This window comes from Rhinolophus hipposideros, assembly GCF_964194185.1.
Source record: "Rhinolophus hipposideros genome assembly, chromosome: 6".
NCBI lineage: Eukaryota > Metazoa > Chordata > Mammalia > Chiroptera > Rhinolophidae > Rhinolophus > Rhinolophus hipposideros.
In genome coordinates, this window is record NC_138052.1 from 70825568 (window position 1) to 70853480 (window position 27913).

The 27913-nt window shown below is 39.6% G+C and overlaps 1 protein-coding gene across 1 annotated transcript in view; it reads left to right on the top strand.

Annotated features, from left to right (window-relative positions):
- Nucleotides 1-27913, top strand: part of LOC308498978 (aldehyde oxidase 4-like) — a gene marked incomplete at its 5' end in the record, with an annotated part of 70993 nt that overhangs the window by 5589 nt on the left and 37491 nt on the right. The window contains 13 exons of the mRNA XM_081051764.1: nt 4581-4677; nt 5277-5385; nt 10029-10155; nt 13851-13912; nt 16249-16332; nt 16936-17016; nt 18133-18277; nt 18513-18605; nt 19901-20052; nt 21695-21788; nt 22853-22962; nt 25074-25258; nt 27653-27815. Of these exons, the coding sequence (XP_080907890.1) occupies nt 4581-4677; nt 5277-5385; nt 10029-10155; nt 13851-13912; nt 16249-16332; nt 16936-17016; nt 18133-18277; nt 18513-18605; nt 19901-20052; nt 21695-21788; nt 22853-22962; nt 25074-25258; nt 27653-27815 (1502 nt within the window). The remainder of the gene's footprint in view (nt 1-4580; nt 4678-5276; nt 5386-10028; nt 10156-13850; nt 13913-16248; nt 16333-16935; nt 17017-18132; nt 18278-18512; nt 18606-19900; nt 20053-21694; nt 21789-22852; nt 22963-25073; nt 25259-27652; nt 27816-27913) is intronic.

Here is a 27913-nt window from a genome sequence, read left to right on the forward strand (position 1 = left end):
CCAAGTAAACATGGCCAAAAGCAGCTCTAGGCAGAACCACCCTACCATCCTAATTCCCCATCTCCCCAGTCTCCTCCTCTGTTCATTCCTTTCTGGTACCTAACATCATAAATAACTTGCTCTGAGAAAATAGGACTCACCTGAGACTTCTAGGACCCACCCTCTGATTACAGAGTCAACAGTTATGAGATGGCATCAGAGGCTTTATTTTTAACTTGTTCCTCGAGTAGGTGATTCTCATGAACATTTGTTAATAACCACACAGATTTTCTGCCAGAGTCAGCCCCTCACGTGGACATACAAGCACCAGCCTACTTCACTTTTCACGGAACTCCAAGGCCCCTTCCAAGGCTTTGTACCTAATTTATATTCATATTTTTTTTATTTTTCCTGAAGGCAGGTCTCCAATACTATAAAAACTTCAGGCACCAAGAAAACCCTAATTGGCTGCTGACTTGGAGCCTGGCTTAGGTGTCACTCCCAGAATGGGACACAGTTACACAAGGAGCCAAATTTATTTAAGGGTCTCGCCGCTCCCTTTTACCATTCCACTCTTTCCCAAGGTCTTTGCCTCCCACAGAGTCACTCCACCTATCCCAGCTGCCCAGCCCAGACCTGCTGAGGTGAGATTCTATATCACTTTTCCCTCTTCTCTCTCCGTACCTCCCGGCCTGGTTTGAAGCAATCTAACCTGTGGAACCAGGTAATACACTGCTAAGAGTGAATGGTCCACAGCTAGTACTAGGGGCAAAGAGGGTGTGTCATTTGAAAGCTGCTAAATCTCCGTGAGATCCTGGTTCTAGGATAGAACTGGAGAACAGGATGTCTCAGAGGCTCCCTAAACATGTGTCCTTCTTTCCCACACCCTTCACATGCCTGCCACTGAAGCCCTAACACTACTTGCAGTTCTCAAAACAATTCCTCATTCAGCTAACAAATTGTGCTAAGCGCCAAGTGTTCAGATGTAAGCTAGAAGACACGCCTTGCCCTCAGTCTAGGGAGGGAGACAGCCAGTGAAGAGGCAACAGCAAGGGTGATGAGTGCTATGATGTGGGGACACAGGCAGGGCACTCACACCGGGTTTGGGGAGGAAAGGAAAGAGTTTGAGTAGGAGTTTGGTTGAGTAGGAGTTTGCTGGCTAAATGGAAAGCTTGGGGGCAAGGGTATTCCAGTCAGCAGTGCAGGGGGTGAAGGTGGGCGTGGAGGCAGAGGCAGAGAATACAGTGCTTTTGAGGAACTGAAAAAAATTTATTCTGAGGAATGTAAAGAGTTGTCACTATATCCTGCATTCTAATGCGGGGAGCAGGACCAGAGACCCTGCATGACAGTTTCTTTGCTTTTTCTGCCCTGTTATTGGGGCACTCTAATTAAGGTATTACCCACATGACTTTTGGCCCTCTGCCTACAAGTGGGAAGCTTGACCCGCCTAAGCAGGAATAGCTATCTCAGACAGGGGACTAAAGAACAGAGAAGGGGGTGTGCAACCTCTCTGGACCTCTGCAGAGACTCTTTCCGCGCTTTACTAGGAGGTTGAGGCAAGAGATGAAGGAGGAGTGAGATCCTTGAGGCAAAAGATCAAGTTTGACCCCAATGTCACATTCCCTGCCTGGCATGGTGGGACACAATAACTCACTTTTGAATGACCAGATCCCATTGGAAATTCTAGGGTCAACTACATACATTGGCTGCCAGCATTTAGTCTCAGGTTCACTTCTGGATATGCTTTAAGGCTGTGTATCTAGGGGAAACTGAGAAAGCTCTTCTCTTTAAAGACCAAATAGTAAACTCTGATATTAATATATTACCATTTCCATTTGACCTACGTAGGGTTGCCAGCGTTAACATACAAAAATACAGCATATTCAGTTAAATTTGAATGCATGGGATATACTTATCTTAAAATAGTATTCAGTATCTGAAATTCAGATTTAACTGAATTAAATCTCAATTTACTTTATCTGGCGTCCTATATTTTATCTGGCAATCCTATGTAATGATGATCTTTAGGATGAGCCAACAAATATGGAATTAACTGAGTCAGGCAGTTTTGGTGGGAGTGAAGGAAGGAGACATCAAACTAGTTGTTTGGTGATCAGAGGGCAAAACAGTTAGTTGAATTTTTCACCCAAGGCCACTGTCATACAGGGTCTCTGGTCTCACTCCCCATATAAGAATGCAGGATATTATGAGGCCAAAAAGGAACACCAACGGAGCCATATATAGGGGAATCATGCCATTATATTCTCACCGGTGTCTGGGTTGCAGACGCAGGAAGCAGGAGCCACACAATGCGTAATCCACCGTCCACTTCCCTGCCAACAAACCAACAAACCCCACTTGCGAAATGCAATCCACTTGCGAGCTTAGTCACGGCAGTTATATCAGTGGCCGATGGCTAACTGATGGCCATCTACTGCCCAAGCCAGCACCTTTCCACGTGAGGCCAAGAGCCTGAAAAGTGCTCTCCTGGCTCTGTCCCCACAGCCACGTTAAAATGTGCATCGCAAAGCTGTCTGACAAAGTGAAAAGTGAAAAGTGGCCTCTATTCATCTTTGAACCAGAAAGCTCTGGATTCCTTTACTTGGAAATTTTAGGACACCAAAAGCAGGAGGAAGGGTTTCTATGGGGACAGAATCCCAGAGAGCAGTATCCAGGCTCTTGACCTCATGTGAAATGGTGCTGGCTCGGGTAGTAGATGGCCATCTGCTTTGACTAGTTGGCCATCAGCTGTTAGCGGTTAGCTATTAGCCACTGATATAACTGCAGTGGTTACATTGGTTGGTTGGTTGGTTGGTTGGTTGGTTGGTTGGTTGGTTGGTTGACAGCGAAGCGGACAGTGGATTGTGAATCATGTGTATTTTTCTTCCTGTGTCTTACCTGGCCAACAGCGAGACTAGGGTACGGTAAGACCCCTTGTTGGGGCTCAGGTGGATGTTTACTTCCTGTGTCTCATCCGGCCAATATAGTGCTATGACTCCCCTATCTATGGCTCTGTTGGTGTTCCTTTTTGGCCTCACTATATCCTGCATTCTAATGCGGGGAGCAGGACCAGAGACCCTGCATGACAGTTTCTTTGCTTTTTCTGCCCTGTTTAATGGGGCACTCTAATTAAGGTATTACCCACATGACTTTTGGCCCTCTGCCTACAAGTGGGAAGCTTGGCCCGCCTAAGCAGGAATAGCTATCTCAGACAGGGGACTAAAGAACAGAGAAGGGGGTGTGCAACCTCTCTGGACCTCTGCAGAGACTCTTTCAGCGCTTTACTCCAGGGGAGTCCTGACCCAGTATTACATCTCCGTGGCAGCAATTTCTAAGGTGAAGTTAATCTTAACCTCCACCAAAGCCAATTATTACCACGCATGAAATCCTTTTTAAACCTCACTCAGAAAAGGCCTCAAGCAAATTCCATATTTTTATAGAACATAAAGCAGGAAAAGATTTGTGTATATTATTTGGTCTCCCTTTATGAAAATATGCAAGCGTCTTACAGGGGGATATTACACAATGGTTGTTGACATTACTGGCTCAGGAACCATGGTTATTAAATCAATATCCTCTAATTCCATAAGAAGGTAAAAGCATTACATTGCTGAATCAGGAAAGGTAAACCTCCCAAAGGGATTATGGGGCCAGAGTTCCAGACAGCAGTTTCCAGGCTCTAAGCCTCATGTGGAAAGGTGCTGACTCGGGTAGTAGATGGCCATCAGCTGTGACTAGTTACCCAATTAGCCGCTGATGTAAGTGTCGGGGCTCCACTAGCGGGTTGCTTGGTTGGCAGAGAAGCGCACAGTGGATTGCGGCTAGCAAGTGGGGTTAGCAAGCATGCATGGCAGATTGTGGATCATGTGGATCCTACTTCCTGTGTCTTGCCCAGCTGCCAGCGAGTCTGGGGTGCAGGAAGACCCCTCATTGGGGTACTGGCAGATGTTTGCTTTTGTGTCTCGACCAGCCACCATTGAGAATATAGTGGTATAACTTCCCTATCTATGGCTCTGATGGTGTCCCTTTGTGACCTCACCATATCCTGTGTTCTTGTGCAGGACGTGGGAGCTGAGACCCTGCATTACAGGGATTTTTCTAAGTTTTGTACACGCTCCGCCTCCACAGCAATAAGGCAACATGAATCTAGAATCCATTTCCACATCTCTAAATTCAACAGGCTTTTTCCCACCTCAATTGGATATAAATCCTGATCTAAGTAGCAGGACATTCTCTGTAGTCTTAATATATCCCACGCAGTGTGAATATCCAGATGGTGCACTGCAGAAATAGTAACGTGTTGGATTACAAGGTGTTTCTCTAGCCCTGCTTGGGAGTGTTATCTTTTTCCTTTTCCAAAAATATGGAAAATTTTACATTTAGAAATGCCTCTGGCTCTGAGGGTTTCAGATCAGGCAGTGTGGGTCTGTAAGGATTTCTTCTCACCTTTGCATTTACATGCAAAAAGTGGAACTCTCTGAGCAAGAAACCTTGATACCTTCAACCCAAGAGAATGTGTTGCTTGTTATCAGCATCCAAGGCAGAAAAGTGTGAAAAACAGAGGGGCCCGAGCCCGTTTTCCTTGACTCCCTTCCTTCCAGTCCACCTCACAGGCACTAAGTACAGCTGTGGGGAAGGAGGCTGTGGCTCCTGCACCGTCATGGTGTCCAGATACAACCCCAAGAACAAGAAGATCCAGTATCTTTTGCATTGGCCAGGGCCCTGCTTGGGCACATCTGGGAAGGATGCGAAGCCTCCCACTTCTCTGTCCCCATGCGCTCCTCCCCTCTCTCCAGGTGTCTGTCACTGTCTTGTTGGGTCCAGGCCAACTCTCTCTGCAGCTTCCCAAGCTCCAGAGCTTTCCCGCCGACTTTCTTCCCATCAGAATATATTTCACTGGGCTGATGTGCAAACAGAGTACCTGTACTTTTAAAAGGTTCACATGGTTAAGAATCACTGGGCTTAACTACCTCATGGTACTTAATATAAGTCAATATATCATCTGATGAGTATAAAGCTTCCTTTCCCTACAATGAGGAGGGAAAAAAGGAGAATGAGGGTCTCTTGGTGATCCTACACAAAACTCTTTGTTATTTTTTTTCCATTTCTCTCTACCATCCTACACCAGCCATATGTAAGTCCTTTCTTGGACTCTTCCAGAACTTTATGGGTTTGTATCTGTAGTCTCTGTATTCTCAAAGAAATATAGTCTCATGACTCTCCTGGACTGAAATTACTCCCTGAATTATGTTACCCACTCCCTATGATTCCAGTGTCTTATCTTTAATCCATCATAGCCATTATCCAGTTACTGCGTGCCTCGTGCCCATCTGCTCTCTGTATGGAGCTGCTGTCACCACAGTAGAAGGTGTAGGAAGCATCAAAACCAGGATTCACCCCGTGCAGGTAAGAGTGTGCTGTGATTGCCATCCCACATGGTATCCCACAGAGTCTAATGTACCCCAAATAGGCTACCCACTGTGAAATCCTTTGTGATTACAAATTCTCATTTTATGAGATTCAGTGCTTCATAACTAGGGATCTTCTCAGACATTGGTATATAAACCAAGATTCCTTCACTGATTTTAATATATCTTAACTTCTCAGCCCTATCCTTGCCTGAAACTAAAACACGGACAATCCAGTGTGACAAGAAAAGAAAATTGGATAGAAAACCAAAAGTTTATACAATATAGCAGCTGTCTACTTCAAAATTCCTGAACTCTTACTAGGAGGCAATTATGGGTACACATACTCTCCAGATGCCCCCCAGATGTCTCATGAGTAACTGAACACCATGCTGCAATAAAACACAGCTAACACGACAGCGTTTACTCAAGTTTAGAGGACTTTTTAGAGAAATGGTTGTTTCTCTAAATAACCATGTTATTTTTATATACTAGAATCGGAACTTCTGCAGAGGTTAAGTTTTAAAAGCAGTGTGTAGAAAGAAAACTATGATGAGCCATCGTTTCCCTTGAAATTCCTTTCCATAGAAGATTGTGGTTAGAAAGTGGAGGCTAAGAGCTTCCTCTGACAGTGTGCTACCACGGAGGGGCACTTGGTGATAGTGCATGACTTTCATGAACCTAATGGCTTTGTTTTTCAACTTCCAGTAGCATTCATTTTTCCTAGAATCTGGATGCAATTAACTGTAGTACGACAGTGTCCAGTGTTACTTAAGCCTCATTTGAGGTCCATTGAAATACCTCAGTATTTGTAAATGTGAGAATTCACACTCAAGTAACTGGAAAACTAAAATTTGACATACCAACAAATTTACTCAATATTGATGTAACTCTACAAAATTTTATATGCAACATGTGGACTTTAACGTTATGGAATTTGACCTTTGTAAACTAACGTACACATCAACAAAGTTACTCTTTGCCTATCTGTTGAACCAACAGATCCCTCCCATAGCTTTTTACTATATGAATAAATTTTCCTCCCCTTAAGACAAGGTGAAAAAAACTCAAAGTTCCCACTCAGAAAAAAAAGCATTAACCCCAAATTATCAAATTCTAAAGTTTCAGCAGATGTAACCATACTGACTTTTAATCTCATCCAGTTATTGCGTGCCTGGTGCCCACCTCACCCCATACCTGGCTCTACACCTTTACACTTATGGCAGCACCAAATGCTTCAGCTTATAAGATTTCTTTCTCTCAAATCTTAATAACACAGGTGGTAGATTTGTTCAGTAGTGCCCTGGAGCAGACTTGTTCTGTATTGTGAGAGCTAATTGCTAAATTTTCAGGAATTTTGTGAGCCAGTCTTTAAACACAGCCAGTATTAACAATTAAACTATACAAACTTAAAATTAAATAAGTAATATTCAAAAAAGGTAATCAATATCAACAGTCATCATCTCCTAATTATTTTACTACATTTTACTATCTATGCATTTGAGATTATTTGTCTATTGTGTCCACGTGGTGGAAGTGCCATAGAATGGTATTCCACTGCGCATTTCCTCCCTAATCCACATTGTGACCTCATGTTGAAAGCTTGGCATCAGCAATGGTGGAAATAGTTGTACAAATAAAAATGTTAGAAACTGTAAATCAGGGCTTTTCCCCTCAGCTATCCAGTTGTTAAATATTTAGCAGCACATTTATAGCCAGGTTTAAATGCCACATCTCAAACAACTTGCCATCTGCTAGATAAATCCAACAGAACCATATTTCCCTGTAACATTAGAACAGTGTCTGTCCTTTTTTTTTTAATCTGCATTAGTTTTGAGGGTTACGTATGTCATTGTTGAATTAACATAATTAATTATTTTTTAATTTTTTTAAATTTTCAATTACAGCTGACATCCAGTATTATATTAGCTTCAGGTTTACAGCATAGTGGTTAGACATTTATATAACTTATGAAGAGAACCCCCCCGATAAGTCTAGTACCCATCTGACACCATACACAGTTATTACAGTATTATTGAATGTCTGTCCTTTCAGTTGAGCCACAGATGAAGGAAATATTTGGCTTTCATCTTACGAGTCAAGCTGTTTGAAAAACGTTGAGCCAACCAGTTGAGTACACATCAAAGGACACACGGGACAAATACACACAGAGGGACCCACAGAGTCATGTCTCCCTTCTAGATCTTCATGGCACAGGCTCTTGTATAGAGTGGACAAAGTACATTGTCAATTCTCCCTCTCTTTTTATTGTTGTTGTATTTTTAAATCAGTTATTGATTATACATGGTAATGGATAATACACAAGCTTCGTTATCATCTATAATTTTTTCTGGCACCATATTTCAATTTAGTTATATTACATAAAATGTGCCAATAATCATTAATAACGAAATAAACTCCAGGACTTTGCTTGGGTGACTGACACTTTTAACGGTGAGCTCCAGGTCACAACACAGTAACTGTCAATTCAATGACACCAAGGTTTCTGAAGACAATGGCTTCTACACCCAAGCTGGTTGAAAATAAATTTCAACTGGAACCTGCCATCACCCTGAAGGAATTCTAACTTCACACTGTTAGGGTTAATTTACCAAGAAGGCTTCAGAGTAGACTGACTTTACACAGCACTTTTTTATAAAGACACATTTATTAAGCGTCATGATCAGACTATTGCATTTCGTAATCAACAATGTGGGTACAAAAAAAAATCTACATTAAAACCCTTTGTTGGGAAGGCTTTACACTTCCCACAGAACAGAACAGAAACTAAAATAACCTGTTATACAATTAGTCACAAATACAGTCCTCGAGTTCTTTGCCCATACATGATTATTGTGTAAAACATGTCTTCTTTATAGCAGCTAGGCCTTGCCACCACTGTGCTCAGCTGAGTTCACAAATCTGTTATAACCTGGAGCTTCCCTGTCACTTCTCTGGCTATCCTCTCCTGCTAAGCTTTGTTTCCTGACAGCAAGTAAAATCATCTGCCACTGCCATAGCTACTCCTGCTGCTTGAACTGCCACAGCCACCTTGGTTTAGTGGTTTGGCAAAGGATTGGCCCCCACCGCCACAGGGGCCAAGCTTCTGCCTTCAAAGTTTGCTCCTTTCATGGGTCCACAATTTGAAGATTGATTGTTGTAATTGTCAAAATCATTTTACCTTCAGCCCTCCAAAATTGCTTCTATCATTATCAAATCCATTATAGCCATTCCCACTGCTGCCATATCCTCCCCACCACCACAATTGCCACCAAAGTCACCTCGACCACCGAATTTTCCTCCACGACCAAAGTTGTCATTCCCACCAAAACCACCTCCTTGGCCACCAGTGAAGTTTCCAGAACCGAACCGACCCCTTTGGCTGGATGAAGCACTGGCCATCTCTTGCTTAGACAGGGCTTTCCTTACGTCACAGTTGTGGCCATTCACAGCGTGGTATTTCTGAATGACAATCTTGTCTATAGAGTCATGGTCATCAAAGGTCAGAAAAGAAAAGCCTCTCTTCTTGCCACCGCCTCCGTCAGTCATGATTTCAGCCACTTCAGTTTTCCCACACTGTTCAGAATCATCTCTTAGGTGGTGTTCTTCAGTGTTTTCTTCAATACCACCCACAACAATCTTTTTCCCAGTTAAGTGAGCACCAGGTGTTTGAGAATCCTCTCTTGAGACAGCCCTCTTTGGTTCCACAATTCTTCATCCACCTTGTGTGGCCTTGCCTGCATGGCTGCACCCACCTCCTCCATGGTGGCCACAGGTAACGGACCCAAAGCCTCTGGAGCACTCGGTGTTTGCGTCTCTCATCACCACACACTCTGTGGGCGTTCTCCATTGCTCAAAATGACTCCTCACACTCTCATCAGTTGTTTCAAACCTCAGACCTCCCATGCAGAGCTTCCACAGCTGTTCAGGCTCTTTGGAAGACTGACTTAGGTATAACAACAGATGGCAGGAGGGGAGACTTTAAGACACTTAGTGGCATCCACTTACAGAAAGGCTTGTTGTTGTATTTAAATGCATAAAGTTGAATGTGCGTAAATTAAATATATGGATGGAGCAATACTACTAAGTAACACTTCACAATTTTCAAAGCATTTGTACAGATTTTGTCATTTAATTTATCAAAAATTCTATAATATAGATGGAGCAGAGGATGAAAGTGACTTGTCAGAAACTGTTAAATGATTTGCATATGTTCATTCATTTATTCTCACAACCATCCTGTAAAGTAGATACCATTATTATCCTAATTTTAAAGATGAACAAAAGTCAAGTAAATCACCTAAGGTCGCACAATTAATGAGGTACAGTAAGCACTGAAAGTCACATGAGCGCGATTGCAAAGTATTTTATTTGTTCTCTAAACTACACTGCCTATTTCACAGATAAAGAAAACAGAATCTAGGAAGCAGAGGGACTTAATTAATATCTGTCACTAGGCTTTCCTTGAGGGGGAAAAACAAGCATATGACTTCAAAAAATAGAAACATGTTTCTTCCAGGGTGACATTTTTTCCCTGCAGTTATTTGTGGAAAGCCAAATATATAAGCTTCTGTCCTTTCCAGTGTCGAAGGTAGGGAAACAAGAGGCTTAAAGCATAAATAATGTACCATTTTCTCCCAGGAAAGACTTGCCAAGTGTCATGGCACGCAGTGTGGCTTCTGCAGCCCAGGGATGGTGATGTCTATCTACACACTGCTGAGGAACCACCCAGAGCCGACCCCTGACCAGATAACCAAAGCTCTTGGAGGTGAGCCGTCTTCCCCCATTGCGGGCAGGAAACTACCCAAGCAACTAAGGAAGGAGGTCCCAACCCATGGAGAGATGTCATGGCACTGCTTTGTGTTTCCTCCTTAGTACCTTTTCTTTAGCCAAAATTTTTACAGGATGTGATGCCTTCATTTTGTCAGCAGTGATGACAAAAATTGGGGCAAGACTGGTTTCATTACAAACCTTTCTTCCTTAATGGGGCCCGTTGTCACTCTGTAAAGGCATTCAAATGGGTCGTTTCTAATACTTTTAATATAATCTTTTCCAACTATGGAAATGTGGGTAGTATGGAAAAACGAGACCCTGTTGGTTTTTTTAATTAATCTGTTAGAATTCTTTATTAACTCTTCTCATTAAAATTAATTTTACATAGAGGATAAACTTTCAGATACTTTACATTTTTATATTCTGGTTGGGTTCATTATAAGATCAAGATTAGTTATCACAAATTAGTTATCACAAATAAGTTATCACAATTGGTTATCACAAATAAGCGTGGTAAACAATTTAATATCCTATGACAAATAGCTATCAAATTTAAATGAACAAACACAATTTTCTACCCAAAAAAGCATGTTAGCAAATGTCGTTTTCTGTGACAAACATATATAGTTTCAAGGTAACCGGTCACTAATTCTTAGGAGAGAACTTGTTATTATTTGTCTTGTTGATGATAGCTATTCTAACTGGTGTGAGATGATATCTCATTGTGGTTTTTATTTGCATTTCTCTGATGATTAGTGACATTGAGCATCTTTTCATATGTCCATTGGCCATGTCTTTGGAGAAATGTCTATTCAGGTCTTCTGCCCATTTCTTAAATTGGATTGTTTGTTTTATGTTGTTTAGTTGTATGAGTTCCTTATATATTTTGGCTATTAGCCCCTTATTGGAGGTATTTGCAAATATCTTCTCCCATTCGGTTGGCTGCCTCCTTATTTTGTCAGTGGTTTCTTTTGCTGTGAAGAAGCTTTCATATGGATGTTTGATATAGATCCCATTCATTTTCTTTTAGCTTTTACTTCCCTTGCCTTCGAGGTCAAATTCATAAAATGATTTTTAAACCCAAGGTCCATAAGTTTAGTACCTATGTTTTTTTTTCTATACAGTTTATTATTTCAGGTCTTATGTTTAGATCTTTGGTCTGTTTTTAGTTAATTTTGGTACACAGTGACAGATAACAGTCTAGTTTCATTCTTTTGCACGTGGCTTTCCAATTCTCCCAGCACCATTTATTGAAGAGGCTGTCTTTTCTCTGTTGTATGTTCTTGGCTCCTTTATTGAAAATTATCTGTCCATATTTATGTGGGTTTATTTCTGTGTTTTCAATTCTGTTTCATTGGTCTGTGTGTCTATTTTTCTGCCAATACCATACTGTTCTGATTATTGTTGGTCTGTAATACAACTGAAGTCAGGGAGTGGGATACCTCCAGCATTATTCTTTTTTCTTATGATCCCTTTGGCTATTCAAGGTCTTTTGTGATTCCACACAAATCTGATGATTTTTTGTTGTATTTCTTGTAAAAATGCCATTGGGATTGTAATGGGGATTGCATTAAATCTGTATATTGCTTTGTTGTTTGTCTCTTTGAATATGCACAGTCTTACAGAGATGGATTATTTTCTCCCAGATTCGATGACTGTAATTCACATAATGACCACCAGGAAATGGTGTTGTAAAGGTTGGATAAAGTAATGAAGTAGATAGCCTTATTCTACTAGGAGTGAATAATTTGAAGAGTATATTTTAGTTTGCAATCCATTTACTTGAGCTCTTTCTAAAATCATAATACTAGCCACACAGACAACCTTTATGTTCATATTTTAAGAAAAACAACAACATAAAATAAAATTCAAAGAAATGCTATTAGGTATGGCATGTACCTTCTCAGATGGTCAACTGATATAAATCACCACTTCATTTCATCTTGTCTTTCCCTTCAAGACTAAGGAAGTAAATTTTTTGGAGTTTTGTCCTTTTCCTTAGAGTCAGAAGAATTTTTGCAATGGGTGTTATAAGCGATCCCTTGGTGGGCCTTTAGTAGGGCTTAGCACTGATTATGTGGCCAAGAACAAAAAGAAACTAGAAAACTCTGACATTAGCTGTCTCTAAGCTTTACTGTTTGCTTACAGTTTATCAGAAAGTGTCCATTGCCACTTAAATACTATTTTATGCCATGTAGTTATGTTCCAGATATTTCAGCTCCTTTCCTCTACTCCAAAGAGATATTCTTAATTCATACATCTTGTATATTCTTTCTTCCTAGCAAAAGGAAAGGTAGATTATGAATCTGAATCTGTCTTGTGCATGCAGTTTCTTCCTAAACTATTCCCGTTCTATTACAAAAAGGAATATAATTATTAACCAAGTTTCCACATGACTCACTACCATGAAGTTTCCACACAACACTTTCTTTCTAGGTGTTTAAACCTGCCCAGTTGACACATATACATTTCCTCTGAAATGTTTAAATTGTATTTGAACGTAAAAATTTTAAATTTATTTTGGGTATAAAAATAACACCTTCCTATTAAGAAAAAAAATTAAAAGACAAGGAGAAAACTCATTCATATGTCTGCCACCAAAAGACAGCCACAATCAAATACTTCTATTTTCTATCAGCCTTTTTATTCATAGTTCTTTCTTTAAATACTTGTGACTATGATATACATAGGGTGCCAAAAAATGTATACACATTTTTAGAAAGGAAAAAAACTGTATTAATTGTAATACTCAATATATACCAATATCAAAAGATGAATACAAGTCACGGTTGACCTCTGCAATTACAGGAGGTGCTCAAAGTGGTTACCATCAGCAGACAGACAATTCTGATTATGGTGAACTACTACTTGAGCATAGACTTTTAAAATGTGTAGACATTTTTTTGGCACCGCCAGTGTGTAATTTTACATTATAAACACAATTTTAACAGTATAACTTAAGAATGTTCCCATGTTAGTAAAACATCTTCATAAATATTATGCTGGCTGCAAAATTTGAATATACTTTTTAAAAGATAGTGGTTTCCTCACCTATCCACCATGCTTTGGAAATGCTGACTGATTAAAATAATACCAGGTAGTTATTGAACACCTACCATGCTATACTGAGAGGGTTCAATAGCATCTAAGACAATCCTTGCCTACCCTGGGAGTTTAAGATCCAACGAGGGAGGTAAGTCATGTACATAAACAAGCCTGCTCCAGCATAGTCAATCATAGGCCTGCAGAAGGATCCAGGCAGTGAGTGGTACAGCTCTGACTGGGATGTTAGAGCAGATCCCATGGAGAACAGGAGCTGGGCCCTGAAAAATGGATACACTTTGCCTAAGAAGACATTGAGGGAGACGAGACTACATGAGAAAAGCTTAACAAAGGACTACATCTGAGATGTTTTTGGGGGTGACAGGTTATATAAGTTAGGACAGGGGTGGGATTAAGGCATGAAGAGTTGGTTGGGAAAAATTGTTGAGATCTTTGTGATATTTCAGAAAGAAAATATAATCACAAGATCTATTTTTGAAGAGTACCTCTGTTCCAAAGAGCCATTTTGCTGGTTTGGGAAACAAAAAAGAATCTTATTACTAATATGGCCATCCACTGAAAACATGAAACACAAATATGCAATGTATTTCTATATCATCCATCAAAAATTGATCTCTTCTTAATCAGGAAATTTGTGCCGCTGTACTGGATACCGACTAATTGTAGAAAGTGGAAAAACTTTCAGTGAGGTAAGTTAAAATGGAAAATACGTATATAAATTTTTAGCACTTTTAATACATTAATAAACCTATGCATAATCATCTATTGCATTTAATTCTCTCTAAAATAACCTCATGCTGACCTTTCTAACCACTGAAAGTTGAATGCCACTGTTGAGATTGTTTTTAATAAACATTTAGCATCTGTTTTGTTTATAGCCTTAAATTAGGCAGTTATGTAAGAAGTAAGCACATGGTCCATGACTTCAAAAGATGCAAACTCTATTAAAGTAAGTGAAATTAAACCATAATTGAAGGGCAAAATAATTAAAAGCTCAATATATCTTCCGTACTGTGTGTATAAATTTTGAAAGATTGTAGATTAAAGAGAATTAATGAGCAGGAAGAGAAGACACAAAGGAAACTTATTGGAAAAAGGGAGTGTTGAACCAGTTCATAAAGCAAGTGATAGAAATGGATAGGTGAAGAGAAGGCACTAGAAAATTCCAAGTAAGACAATACATGGATATAGGAAAAAGCAAGATGTCCAAGGTTCAGCTAAGACTTTGATGTGGCTGAAGCATTAAAGAGTAAAAAGGTACTATTTGGGGCTAAGGAATTTAGACTTAACCAATATATAGTCATCATCATCTGTTCTCAAGCTAGGAGTAACACGAGAATATTATTTCAAAAGAAAAAATCTTGGTACGTGTCTGTAGGAAGGAGAGCCGGGAGAGACATGGTAAGGATGAGGGCATGGACCAGTGCAGTATCCAATACATAAGAGAATGAGGACCTAGACCGATGTGTGAGTATGAGCCCAGAAAGAGTACTTTCAAGAAAGATATCGCCCAAATCATAATCTCCAGATGATAAAGTGCAATAATAATAAAAAATCCCAATCACCTTCAAAGTTGAGAGATCTAGGAACCAGATAGATAAAGGAAGTTGGAAAAGAATGATTTAGTGTATGAAGGGGGGGATAGTTTGGAGATATCTTAAGTTTTCAGGACGTTAAATATTAAGAGGAGACACACTTTACACAGTTGCAGTTAGGGTATTTTCTGAGCACTAATTTTTTATGGAAAAAATAAACTATGCATAATTTTGGTTGAAAAAAACAATTCAAGGTGTACAAATTAATTCCAAATACTAATTTTTTGAAGGAAAAGACCAAAAACGAAGAATTCAAAAACCTCTTACAAACTACACTAGTTTATTTTAAATCCTGAGTAAGATACTATATCAGTTGAACCATATGAATGGCGAATATTCCACTATTTTTGACGTACAAAAACAGCAACTTCATATGATTCAACCTAGTACTACATAATCATTTTCTTGGAGACAAAAATCTATGCAAAGATAGATATTTTTGGCTCATTCAATCTGGGTCCCCACATTCGGCCACTTACAGTTAGTTCCATTATAGTGCATAGCATTGTCGTAAAATCCAAATCCCTTCTTACTCTGTAAAAAATTACCTAAGAAGTTAAAATATCAGCCACCACTTCGGCACTTCCTATGTGTCAGATACTATGCATGTCTTTTGCATATTTAAATCTAAGAAATTTGTTTTACTTTTCTAATTTAACAAACTCAACCCAGCTGGTATGTGTTACACTAAGACCTAGAACCCAGGTCTCCTTCAGGTCTCTTTGCCTCCATGTATGAAGTCAAACTATAGATGTGCAAATAGCCACAGACTCAGGCTGTGTCTGCAAGTGAAAAGGGCAAACAAGAACGAAATAATTTGAGAGTTGTAATAACTAACTAGTGAATTCAGGCCAAAAACACTATTTTGGGTCTGACTGAAACGTTCTGAAAATTAAGGTAAAATGGTTTGGGATTTGAATTATCCAAATAATTCAGACTAGCTCCAATAACATGCAAATAAATTCAAGTTTTTAATGTATTTATATTTGTGTGTAGAAAGTCTTAAAGGTAGTTTGTCTTCACAGGACTTCATTACAGATACATGCTGTTTCACCCTTACAGTAAAGAAGAGCCATCTTTTTTAGTTTTTTAATTACCAACTATACTCCGTTTATTTCACTTTAAGTAGGAAGCCTTAGCTGCTGACCCCATCCCTCCTTCTAACCCACTTGGTCCTCCCCTGTTACTTGAGTGGCACCATCAAAAAGACCCTATCATGAGCAGAGTGCACACTCCATGTAATTTTCTCTAATTGTTCAGTGATGGAATAGCTTGTCTCCACCCCCATCCTACTACAGAGTTTTTTATGTCAAGGACACACTCAATTACTTCTTCCATAGCTCCTCTAGGGTTTGGACACTGCCAGGTACTCAGGTTAGTATTTTAAAAATCGACCAATGAATTTGCTTTACATGTAATTACTTCCTAAGGAATCAACTGCATGTCAAATGAAAGGATCAGGAAAATGTTGCATGGATCAAGAAGAGAAGTCTTTTGTGGACAGAGAGGAAAAAGTAAGTATCCGGTGTTCCACTTCAGGTGGGGATTGACTGGAATATACCTACAAAAATCCAAATTCCTTCAAGCTTTCTATTCTTTTCAGTGAGTCAAATACAAAGCTAGTGAATTCAGGGCATAAACAGCCTTTAAAAGTTCCAAAATTAGCAAGCCCTGGACTTTCATGAGGCCAGTCACCACAGAAGTCTGTTTTCCTTCAGAAGCGTTACAACTTTCTGTGTCTTTTCTGGGTTACCTACCCATCCACCCCCTACCCACCCCCTAATCAAGCACTTCAAGAGACATTAGCAATGGTGCATATTCATGCTCATGGCAAGTAATTCTCTGCAAACAGTATCTGACACCCAGCACAGAAACTTAAAACGCAATACCTGACGCCAAAAGAGGAAGCCCAGTGTCCAGTAAATCTGCCGGGGAAACCCACTGTCTCTGAGGGTGAGAAGAATTCCACTCAGGGATGCCCTGTGGCTTGGTACCTCCATTTTGTGTCAGGGGTGTCAGAGGTTTAGGCCCTGGCTCAGGAGTCTCTGAAGTAGAGATTCCTATACGTCTCTCAGAAACTCTGAAGTTGCATTTGTATTTTATTTTGTTTTGTCTAGATATGTACCAAACTGTATAATGAAGACGAATTCCAGCCCTTCGATCCATCCCAGGAACCTATATTTCCTCCTGAACTGATAGTAAGATACTTTACTTTTGTTGTTTCATAACATGACGTTGCATAAGCTTTTTTGTATTACACTGTGGAATTACTGAGTTTTAGACGTTAAATCTGGGATTGTGTCCAATATGATAACCCATTTGTAGGAACCTGTTCAACTCCATTATAAATAATTAGAAAAAGACAGCCTAGAAGAGTGGTGCTGCCAGGACCTCAAAGATGCTTTGATTCACCCCCTCAGTTAGAGATGCTAAGCACAGAGAATATGGGCAACGTAACCAAGGTCACACAGCTACACTGTGAGATATGTTTAAGGAATTTTGTAAAACTGGTAAAGTAAAAATTAAATGATACTTATAATGGGATTATATTACTCTTATTATTAATCTCTGTGATCTTCAACTCAGTAAAAAGAGTATAATATAAATAGTGTGATATGCCCATCATTCTATTCCATGACTATGCCCTGACAAGAGCCTGAGATGAGGGATATCATTCTCCTGGCTTCTCAGAGGGTCTCAGACTCCACGCACCCCTCAGAGTGCGAGAAGTTGGACATAACTAGTATTTAAAGATTATATGTATGCATATAGATATAGATATAAAGACATACGTGTGTGTCTACAGAGTTGTAAAAAAAATGTCTATTTATGCTATATCTGCTGAATGATTTAAGAATTTTTTTTTCAAGAATCATTTTGCCTTTAAGCACTTTCTGTCCTACTGAAAAACCTAATCCCCAGAGATGAGGCCCCTGTGAGTCACTGTTAGGGCAGAACTAGAACAAGACACCTGGCCATTTTGCTCCAGGCTGAGACACTTTAACTATACCCTGCTGCCTCCTCTTCACATATTTCACAAATGCAGATAGAGTTTGCTCTATTCTGTAACAAACTCAACCCAGCTAGCAGGTGTTAACGGACAAACACCTATTGTGATGTTTATTCAATGGTGCCCACACGAAAATTAAGTCTATTTTCAGATAAGGCCACCCTCTCCTAATCGCTATCAGTGAGGTCGCCTCAGAAAGCTAAAATGACCAGCAGGCCATTTGGACTCCCAGAACGGCGGATATATTCGTACAATGTAGTGCAGCAGCCTTATTTGAAAGCCTGTTGCTTTTGCTTCTGTGCAGAGAATGGCAGAAGATCCAAACAAGAGAAGGCTCACGTTCCAAGGGAAGAGGACTACCTGGATAACCTCTGTGACCCTCGGTGACCTTCTGGAGCTGAAAGTCAATTTCCCCCAAGCCCCCCTTGTCATGGGGAACACTGAAGTGGGTGCGTGGTTTTTAAGTATGTTCTTTAGGTAACCCAACATCTGCGTCTCTTTTTAAACTCTGCGTAAATACAATTCATTTTTATTAATGGATACCTATGATCTTTAAAATGCTTTGCTGTTTTCTTTTGCAAGTAAATCATTTGTGTCACATCAATCATTTGACGTCAATAAGTGACATCTATTAGCAGCCATTGCCTTCCTGTTCTAATCGCCTCTAATGCTTTTCTCCTGAAGGACCCAGAATTAAATTCGAAGATGAATTCTACCCAGTTTTCATAACTCCACTTGGGCTTCCAGAACTACATTTTGTGGACAGCACAGATAATGGTACGTGCCTTCTTTTCAAATAAAATGTAATGATTGGCTGTTGGTAAGCTGTTAATTATATTCCCTGGGCTGATTTCAGCACTTCATAGAAGATCTGACCTCATGTATTCATTCAAAAATATTTATTGAGCATCTACATGTGTTTTCCGTGAGCTTTTCAAGCTGACCCTCTCAGGTGTGTCACTGAGCACTACATTCTCATAGGAGCCCTAATAGTGGGAAGATACCACGTAGCTGCCATGTACGGAGAGAATGACTGAATAAATAAAAAGACTTAAGGCATTAGCAAGCCAGTAGGAAAGGGTCTTGCCAGACATTACTCCGTGATTCACAAATTTGCTCAAGGCTCATCTACACCCCCACACAATCACAAAGAAAAAGAAAAAAAAAAATCTGGGCCACAAATCTGAAATTTGAACTGTGAACAACGTTACTTATTTTATACTCTTTTCACAATTTACCAAGTGCTTTCATATCTTCTTCTTCCTCTTTTTTATTTTTTTATTTTTTTTGATCCTCGTAACAACCTTGGGAGGTAGACATAGCAGGTAGCCTTGGTATCTCCATTGTCCTGAAGAAGATATAGAAACTAAGGGCTTAAGTGACATCCCCAAGCTCACAGAGCTAACACATGGTCAAGGCAGGACTACATCCTAGGTATTCTAACTCCTAGCCAAGTACTCCTTCCACATCATGCACCAAATCAGGCTGTCTGAGAAACATATCCCACCATCCACTACGCAGACTCAACATTTGCATAGATAACAGGATGTAGGAGCTAAACATCCTACATAAAATAATGTTCAGCCCAGTAAGCAGAAATCAAATGGAAATTTGTCTACTTTCCCCTCTGGCATGCCAATATTAAACGAGTCTGCCCATTATTCTTTTTTTCCCTGTTGCACAGTCCCTATCAACGGACTCACAGAAAGAGATGGAACCAGGGGAGGCCATGCTGGTATAATAGAGGGTTGGGAGGAAGGTGTGAAGGAATTTTCACATTTGATCAATTCTTTCAGGAAAACAACTCACTTAGGAATAAACAAAGCAATCAATTTTAGATATCTGTGATGGTATTTCTAAAATGTATGGCATATATGACTATACATGACTGAGAAGATTTTGGTAACTAATATTTGGGAACAAGACAAATGGCCAGAAATATCTTTATCTTTAGTTTTTGTCATTCTAAATTAATCCAAAAAGAGAAGAAATATTTGAAAGATTGTTTCCATGCCACCTGTGCACCTTGTTACAGTTGATTTTAAGTTTTTATTCCACTATCTTATTTTCAGGGGTGACCATAGGTGCAGGCTACAGCCTGGCCCAGCTGAATGATGCCTTAGGTTATATTGTTTCGGAGCAACCAAAGGAGAAGACTAAGACGTACCGTGCCCTCCTGAAGCATCTGAGGACACTTGCCGGACCCCAGATTAGGAACATGGCGGTAAATTTGTTCCAGGAGGCTAGGCGATGCCTTCGCCCCTGGGTTCTTGGCAGCGCACAGGAAACTACTCAAGCACAAGCTAAAACAAAAGCAAAGCAAGGATCAGTTTTTCAAGCAGAGAAAAAGAAAAAGCAGGCTACCCCATAGCCCGCAGCACTCCTGGGGTTTAAGCACTCAGCTGGGGTTTAAGCCTATTATTGATGTCCCTTTAATGAAGGGCTGAATTAGGGACTGCACATTCAAATTTATAGGAGGAATATTCAGGAATTTTCTGGGTAAGGGCGGAGATTTCCTTTTTTCTGCAGCTGGTCTGCTGATAAGTTTCAAGCACAATTTTCATAAACGGCTGGGACTTCTTATTCTGCAGTTGGTCCTGCCTTTCATCTGCTTCAACAAGTCCTGCTTTTTATCTACCTCACGTTCTCTAGCATTATGTAAAATGAGCTGCAGTTATAGACAGTCATGCAGTTCTGTTCAGTTTAGCAAACATTACTCTGAAGAGGAATCCCAAGTCGATGTCAGATAAGTCTGTGCAACATGAGTGTGAGTGTGGTGTATGAGCCCAGAGTGAAAGGCATCACCTTTTGTGTATGCATTTGCCCAAAGTGAGAAGCATCATATTCTATTGCACAATGATGGTCCTGGAGTCTGAAGATGCCCAAATTTCAATCCCAGCCTGTCGCCTGTGAGTGGTGTGATCCTGGAGAAACCACTTGACCTCTTTAAGCCTCTGTTTCTTCATTTTAAACATTAAGGCTCAATCAAATGGATTATCTCTAAAATCCTGTCCAGCTCTAACAGTGTGTGAAATATGTCTTATAAAAAGATTAGTAAACAAGAGCCTACATTTCCAAAATGCTATTTTATTTCTGGTACTCCTCTTCGACCTTCGTACTAGTCAGTTTCTAAACAGGTGTATCTCATATGTCTATTCTTGGATGTCCCCGTTATCTAGCTTATTGAGGTTTTCTTATTATTTAAGATTTCCTGAGAAATTGGTTTGAACCACTGGCCCATTCCACACATGATGGGTGTAGTTCAGCAGGGTTAGGGTGGAGGGCATTTCTCCTGATTGACTCTGGCCCTATTTCTGCTGACTCTCAAAATCCACTGTGTGTTTACACCTTCTGCATCTTCTGTCCCTTTTTCTGGACCATGTTCTTCCTCTCAACATCATCTTGCCCCGTTGATTCCCAACAAAAGTCTTCATTCAAGGCCATGTCTGATGCAGCTTTATTGATGGTTTGGTGCAATAGAGAAGAATTCTATGGCACAGCAGCGCAGCAAACATTTTGAATGTGAATGCTATATATCCGGGTTCTCTGGAGTACACTCAGGCTCAAGTCTCCACCTTCCCCTATGTTATTAAACACTCATACTAGGGTCAGTTCTCAAGGAAATTTACCTCCTCATTGTACATGGGAAACAAATATTTTCTCAAGCAGTAAGTTTGAACTGAAGTAAGAAGTGGGAGTCTTGCACAATATGTTGTTTAAATCTGTTTAGTAGCCCTGAAACTCTGCCAGATCTTTCCATGAAGCAATAGGATTAAAAGCTTATACAACATCTCTGTATATATAATTGCTTTTTTGTTAAATAATTAAGTGTATCTAAAAAAAATGTCATCTCTGTTTTTATTTAGACTTTAGGAGGACATGTGGTGAGCAGGCCTAATTATTCTGACCTAAATCCCATTTTAGCAGCAGGAAATGCTATCATCAACCTCATATCTAAAGGTAAGAGACGAAGCTTTAGGCATTCTATTTTCTAGTTATCACTGTCAGTTAGGTAGTTCCTTCTATAAACCATGAACTAGGAACCCCAATACATCTAACTTAGACTTACAAAATACACATCAGCTATATCTGCACTACTGCAAATGTAAGGATGAAACTCCGATCAATTATTTTGTTCTCTAGATGCTCTCTGTCTTGTAGATCAGATAAGTTCCTGCACCTGACAATTTTTCTTAACGATTTGGCCACATTTTTTCACAGTCCAAATCATATTAAAGCAGTTAACCAAAAAATTAATGAGATGTATCTGTGGTTTTAAAGTTTTATGGCATATTTTATCTCAGAGTTTCATAAAGCTAGAAATTTTTTTTCTAGGACTTCTCATTTTAAACAAAATCAAGTTTGTGAGGCATATTACTCATGACTTCTCTCTTTATTCAAAGACAGTTTGAGCTTTGCCAAGGAAAATGATTTAAATTTCAGGAAACAAAAACAATGCATATTATTTATCGGGCTATTGATATAAGATACACTCTCATTGATTAAGGTCACATTTTTAAAAATTGGTAGATAAAAGAGTACGGTAAACTGCTTAAAGAAAAAAAGCTGTATATAAGGCTCCCCACCTCTGCCACTAGTCCCACCTCTAGCCGTTGGATAGGTCACTTAACCTCCTTGGACCTCTGGACCTCAATTTTCCCATTTGTGAAATACTTTGTACCCATTTTCCATTTGTGAACCTATGTTGTACTAAGTTGTTCCCACATAGCTTTAAAGTTCTTCAAGGCCAACATTTGTGAGTAGCATATAATGGGCTCTAAGAACCAGAAAAGACTCTTCAGCTTATCTGGTCCAACCCTGTCATTCTGCAGATGAGGGAACAGGAACCCCAAAGCTTCTGTGACTTACATAGGGTGACTCAGCTTGGGAGCTGGAACTAGAAGCCACATTTTCTGGCCCCCAGTCTGCGCTCCCCCTTTCCACCACATACATCATATTTGTCCCTTGCTGCATGGTCTCCAATTAGATAAATTCATTCTAATCAAAGTTATTTTCTCTAATAGACGGAGAGCGGCAGATTCCTTTAGACAGCAAGTTCCTTGAGAGAGCACCTGAAGCCAACCTTAAATCGGAAGAGATTGTGTTATCTGTTTCTATTCCCCATTCTACTAAGGTAAGGACTCCCTCACCCGCCACCTGCCCCGAGGGAGCCCACTCATCCTGTGTCCTATGCAGGACCCCCAGAGAGGCTTCCAGGGGATGGTGTCCTCTCCAATTCCAACCACCTGCTACAAGGAGACTATTGGGGCTGCTCTGTGAAAGGAGCAAATTTCCAGATGACCATTTGATTTGTTTTTATATCAGCACTTTTGCCTTCATGGGTCTCTTTCTCCATAAAAAATAGAATAAAATAATGACTGTGTCAGTATAAAGATGAATACAATACAGGCTCCATTCGATGTTATATATTCATTATTATTGTATTCATTTTTTAATTTTGTTTTTAAAAGAAATTAAAAGAACAGAATATCTTTGGGCCCTATCTCTGTAAAAGGAGAGCCTTTTGTGTGAGGAGTTGAATTTTTGGTTTCAGATAAATATGCATCTTAGACAAAACTGAGTACAACTATCACCAACATCATCTACAGCAAGTTCCCGGTAAACTCACAGTTCATTATCATAAAAACACTTCCAACTCAACCAACATTTATTAACCAAATACTTTTTTTCTGTTAATTGTTTTTTTGTTTTTTTTTATTTAAGTGTAGTTGGTATACTTAACCAAAGTTTTAAAAGAGACTAATTTCTTTATTACCTGCCTACCACTCTACATGCCAGACACGGTCCTAAACCCAGAAGACACTACACAGATTTTTCAGACATGGTGTCCTGTCCTCAAAGTCTCTAAATCTAAGAAAAGGGGCTTAAATAGGAAACAGCTAATCATCTTAGACAGGAAATGAGTGGACGCAGAGCGGGAGTAGTTCTGGTGGTGGGGAGAGCCCTCCCCGGTGTTGTTCAAAGGGCAAGGCAAGCAGTTGAGATCAAGTGTGGATCAATGAAGAGAAGGGGGTGGTCATTCCAGATGGGGGAACAGCGTGAAGGCGGGAAGTCATGGGAGAAAGGCAGGTTGAAGGCTAGGCAGCCGGGAAAGGTGGTTGGAGAGGCCATGAGGCTGGGGCTCCATATCGATTGTTCCATCAAGGAATTTGCATGTATTCTAGCAAACAGCCACCTCTGAAGGCCTTAACGCAAGGTAAAATCTTAATGAAACTGGTATTTTAAGAACATCGATGCACTGGAAAGATAGAAAATAACTTGGTGGGAGGATAGACTGAAGGTTCAATGAAGACTTCAACCTTAGGAGGCTAATCCAATAATTCAGGTGAGAAAAGGTAATGAGGATGGTGACAGCAGGAATGGAAAAGGACGTCTTATCAATCAGTACAGGAGAGTAAATATGATGTGTGTCTCAAACACTTCTTTATCACCTTTGCTTTCATATAGAAAACGTTTTATCCTTGACAAGTTCCATGGTGGTGGGGTTGAACCTCTCTCCCGCCCGCCACCGAGCTACTGGCCTCACAAAGAAGCTTTCCCATCTTATGACTCTAATGTTTCACACTAGTAATGAGATTTAAGCTACAATGACAAATTTAAACATGGAAAGCACTTTGGAGACCATTTGGTCCAGTAGATTTGAAGCTTCTTTTTTTAATAGAACTCTTTTCAAATAAAATTTACAAAGAACACCAAATTGAAACAGTTAAAAGTGGAAGTGTGGTAGTTCACTCTGAGAAGTACCTCACCTCCTTATCTTCCCCTCATCCCTCTCAGCAGCCCCTGAGCCACCCTTGATCAAACCCAACTGTCTCATTTTACAGAAAATTAAGACTGGAACAGTTTAAGTCACTGCCCAAGGCCATGTGTAGTGATTCTGAGTTGAAAATGAAAAAGCATAGACTCTGGAGAGCCAGACTGCTTGGATTTGAACCCCAGCTCCACCACTTACTGTGTGACCTTGTGCAAATTACTTAATTTCTCAGTTCCCTTATCAGTAAATTGGAAATGAATAGAGTTGTTGTGAGGATTAAATATTAATACATCTAAAGCACGTAGCCCAGTACTCACATACAGTCCCCACTGTAGTTAATAACAGTACCTATGTGAGAACTCCTGTCCTTTCACAAGATCCTTTTCATCATTAATAATCATCTAAGTTATTTCTGTTCATCAGACAGTGGAGATAAACACTAAAGATTCTGAATGTGTTTCTATTTCCAGTGGCACTTTGTGTCAGGAATGCGGCTGGCCCAATGTCAGGAGAATGCCTTTGCTATTGTCAATGCCGGGATGAGTGTGAAATTTGAAGATGGCACAGACACGATCAAGGATCTTCAAATGTTCTATGGAAGTGTTGGCCCCACCGTGGTCTCTGCAAGCCAAACCTGCAAGCAGCTCATCGGGAGGTACGTCATAGCACATGCGGAATGCGAAACTCAGACATTTCTGTTTTACTGTTTTAATGAAAATAGAACTTGGAAACTTTTTTCTGATTACAACATATATATGTTCGTTTTTAAAATTTAAACACTAGAAAAGTGTAAAAAAAAGTGTAGAAAAGTGTAAAAAAATGTGTAAAAAAAAATGAAAGTCACCCAAAAGCCAATCACCTTGAAGATATAACCATTTTTTATTACATTTTCTATACTAACATTAATACACAAATTAATCTAAGCAGATATTTTCAAAATTTCACTTTTAATTAACCTGCAAAATAAGTAACTGATTTCAATACTGTGTCCTAAGACACCTGAAAATGTCCTTAAACCACATAAAGTAGATGAAATGTTCCAAAAGGTTAAATGGCCTTCCTCTTGTCACTCTCATTATTTCCAGCATTTGGAAGGTTAAGTTTTTAAAATTCTTCCAATTAGTGCTTTTACAATAATTTTTATCCACCCATCGTACTCAGTATCAACAAGTAGAACTTAATGAAAGTTTTTTTCTCAGATAGTAAAATAATTTGATGCTTTTACAGCTTTTATGTAAAACCTTTCATTTTTGAAATATTTTACAACCATCATTAATAATTTGGTCATTTACCAGTCATTCCCTGAGGAGTGTATGTGCCAGATATGGTCTAGTTGCTAGAGATACAGCATTGAACAAAATGAAGTCCCAGATCACAGGAAACTTGATTTTCATACTTTTGTTACCCACGCTATTTGAGGTAAATCAACATTCCCAGGCCATGAAGTTAACAATAATAAAAACAAACAGTCCAATTTTAAAATTGGCAGTGGATCTGAATAGACATTTTTCCAAAGATGACACACAGATGGCCAAAAGATGAGCACATGAAAATGTGCTCAATGTCACTAATTATCAGGACAATGCAAATCAAAACCATAATGAGATTATCACCTCATACCTGTTAGAATGGCTATTATCAAAAAGACAAAAAATAACCAGTGTTGTCAAGGATGTGGAAAACAAGGAACCCTCGTGCACTGTTCGTAAAATTGTAAATTGGTACAGTCACTGTGGGAAACAGTATGGAGGCTCCTCAAAAAATTAAAAATAGTACTAACATATGATCCAGCAATTCCACTTCTGGGTATTTATCCAAAGAAAATGAAAACACCAACTCAAAAGGATACATGCACCCTCACGTTAATAGCATCATTATGTAGACTATCCAAAATATGGAAGCAACCATATATATAAGTGTCCATTGATGGATGGATGGATAAAGAAAATGTGATATATAACATATATAGTGATATATGTATTGTCACTCACACACACACAATGGAATATTATTCAGCAATGAAAAAGAAGGAAATCTTGCCATTTGAAATAACATGGATGGACCCTGAGGGAATTATACAAAGTGAAATAAGTCAGACAGAGACGGACAGATACCACATGATGTCACTTATATGTGAAATACAAAACAAAACAAAACAAAACAAAAACCAAGCCATGGATACAGAGTACAGATTGGTGGTTCCAGCAGGGGAGGGATAAAGGATGAAGGGGGTTAAAAAGTACAAACTTCCAGCTATAAAATAAATAATGCATGGGAGTTTGTACAACATGGTGACTATAGTTAATAATACTGTATTATATATTTGAAAGTTGTCAAGAGAGTAGATTTTTTTTTATTGGGTAATATTGAGGAACAGTGTGTTTTTCCAGGATGTCAAGTCGTTGTTTTTTAACTTAGTTGTGGAGGGCACAGCTCACTGGTCTATGTGGGACTCAAAACAGCAACCTTGGTGTTATGAGCATTGCGCTCCAAACACTCAGCGAACAGGCTATCCATTGGTGGCTCAGCTCCACGCTCAAGCCATTGTTTTCAATCTAGTAGCAGAGGGCTCAGTTCACTGGCCCATGTGATAATCAAACTGGCAACCTTGTTGTTAAGAGCTTGTGCCCTCTAACCACTGAACCATCTGGCCACCCACAAGAGAGGAGATCTTCAAAGTTCTCATCACAAGAAAAGAAATTTTGTAACTCTGGTGATGCATGTTAACTAGACTTATTGTGGTGATCATTTCCCAGTATAGCATTCATATATTGGATCATTATATTGTACACCTGAAATGAATATGTTACATGCCAATTATATGTCAATGAAAAAGTAAAAATAATAAAAAGATTTTAAATAATAATAAAGGAGGACTTGGTACGGATAATTTCATAATTATCAGATTCTAAAGAAAGCCAGTGAAATACATGAGGTTATTTTGTGTGGACTTCAAAGATGGCTACAGATGGCTCTCCGTCTTCCCTTGCCCTGTCCGTTTAGTCTGTCTTTGCCTTTTCTGTGAAACGTTCACATTCTTTTCTACTAGACAATGGGATGACCAAATGCTGAGCGATGCATGCCGATTGGTCCTGGATGAGATTTACATTCCACCAGCAGCTGAGGGTGGCATGGTAGAATATAGGCGAACCCTCATCATCAGCTTACTCTTCAAATTCTACCTCAAAGTGAGGCGAGGACTGAATAAAATGGTAAATGACCTCTCTGTCTCTGGGTGCGTTGATATTCGGAGTGTGAGCCTGCACATGAAAGAGTTGCTTGGTTTTGATAATACATCAAGGGTCCCAGG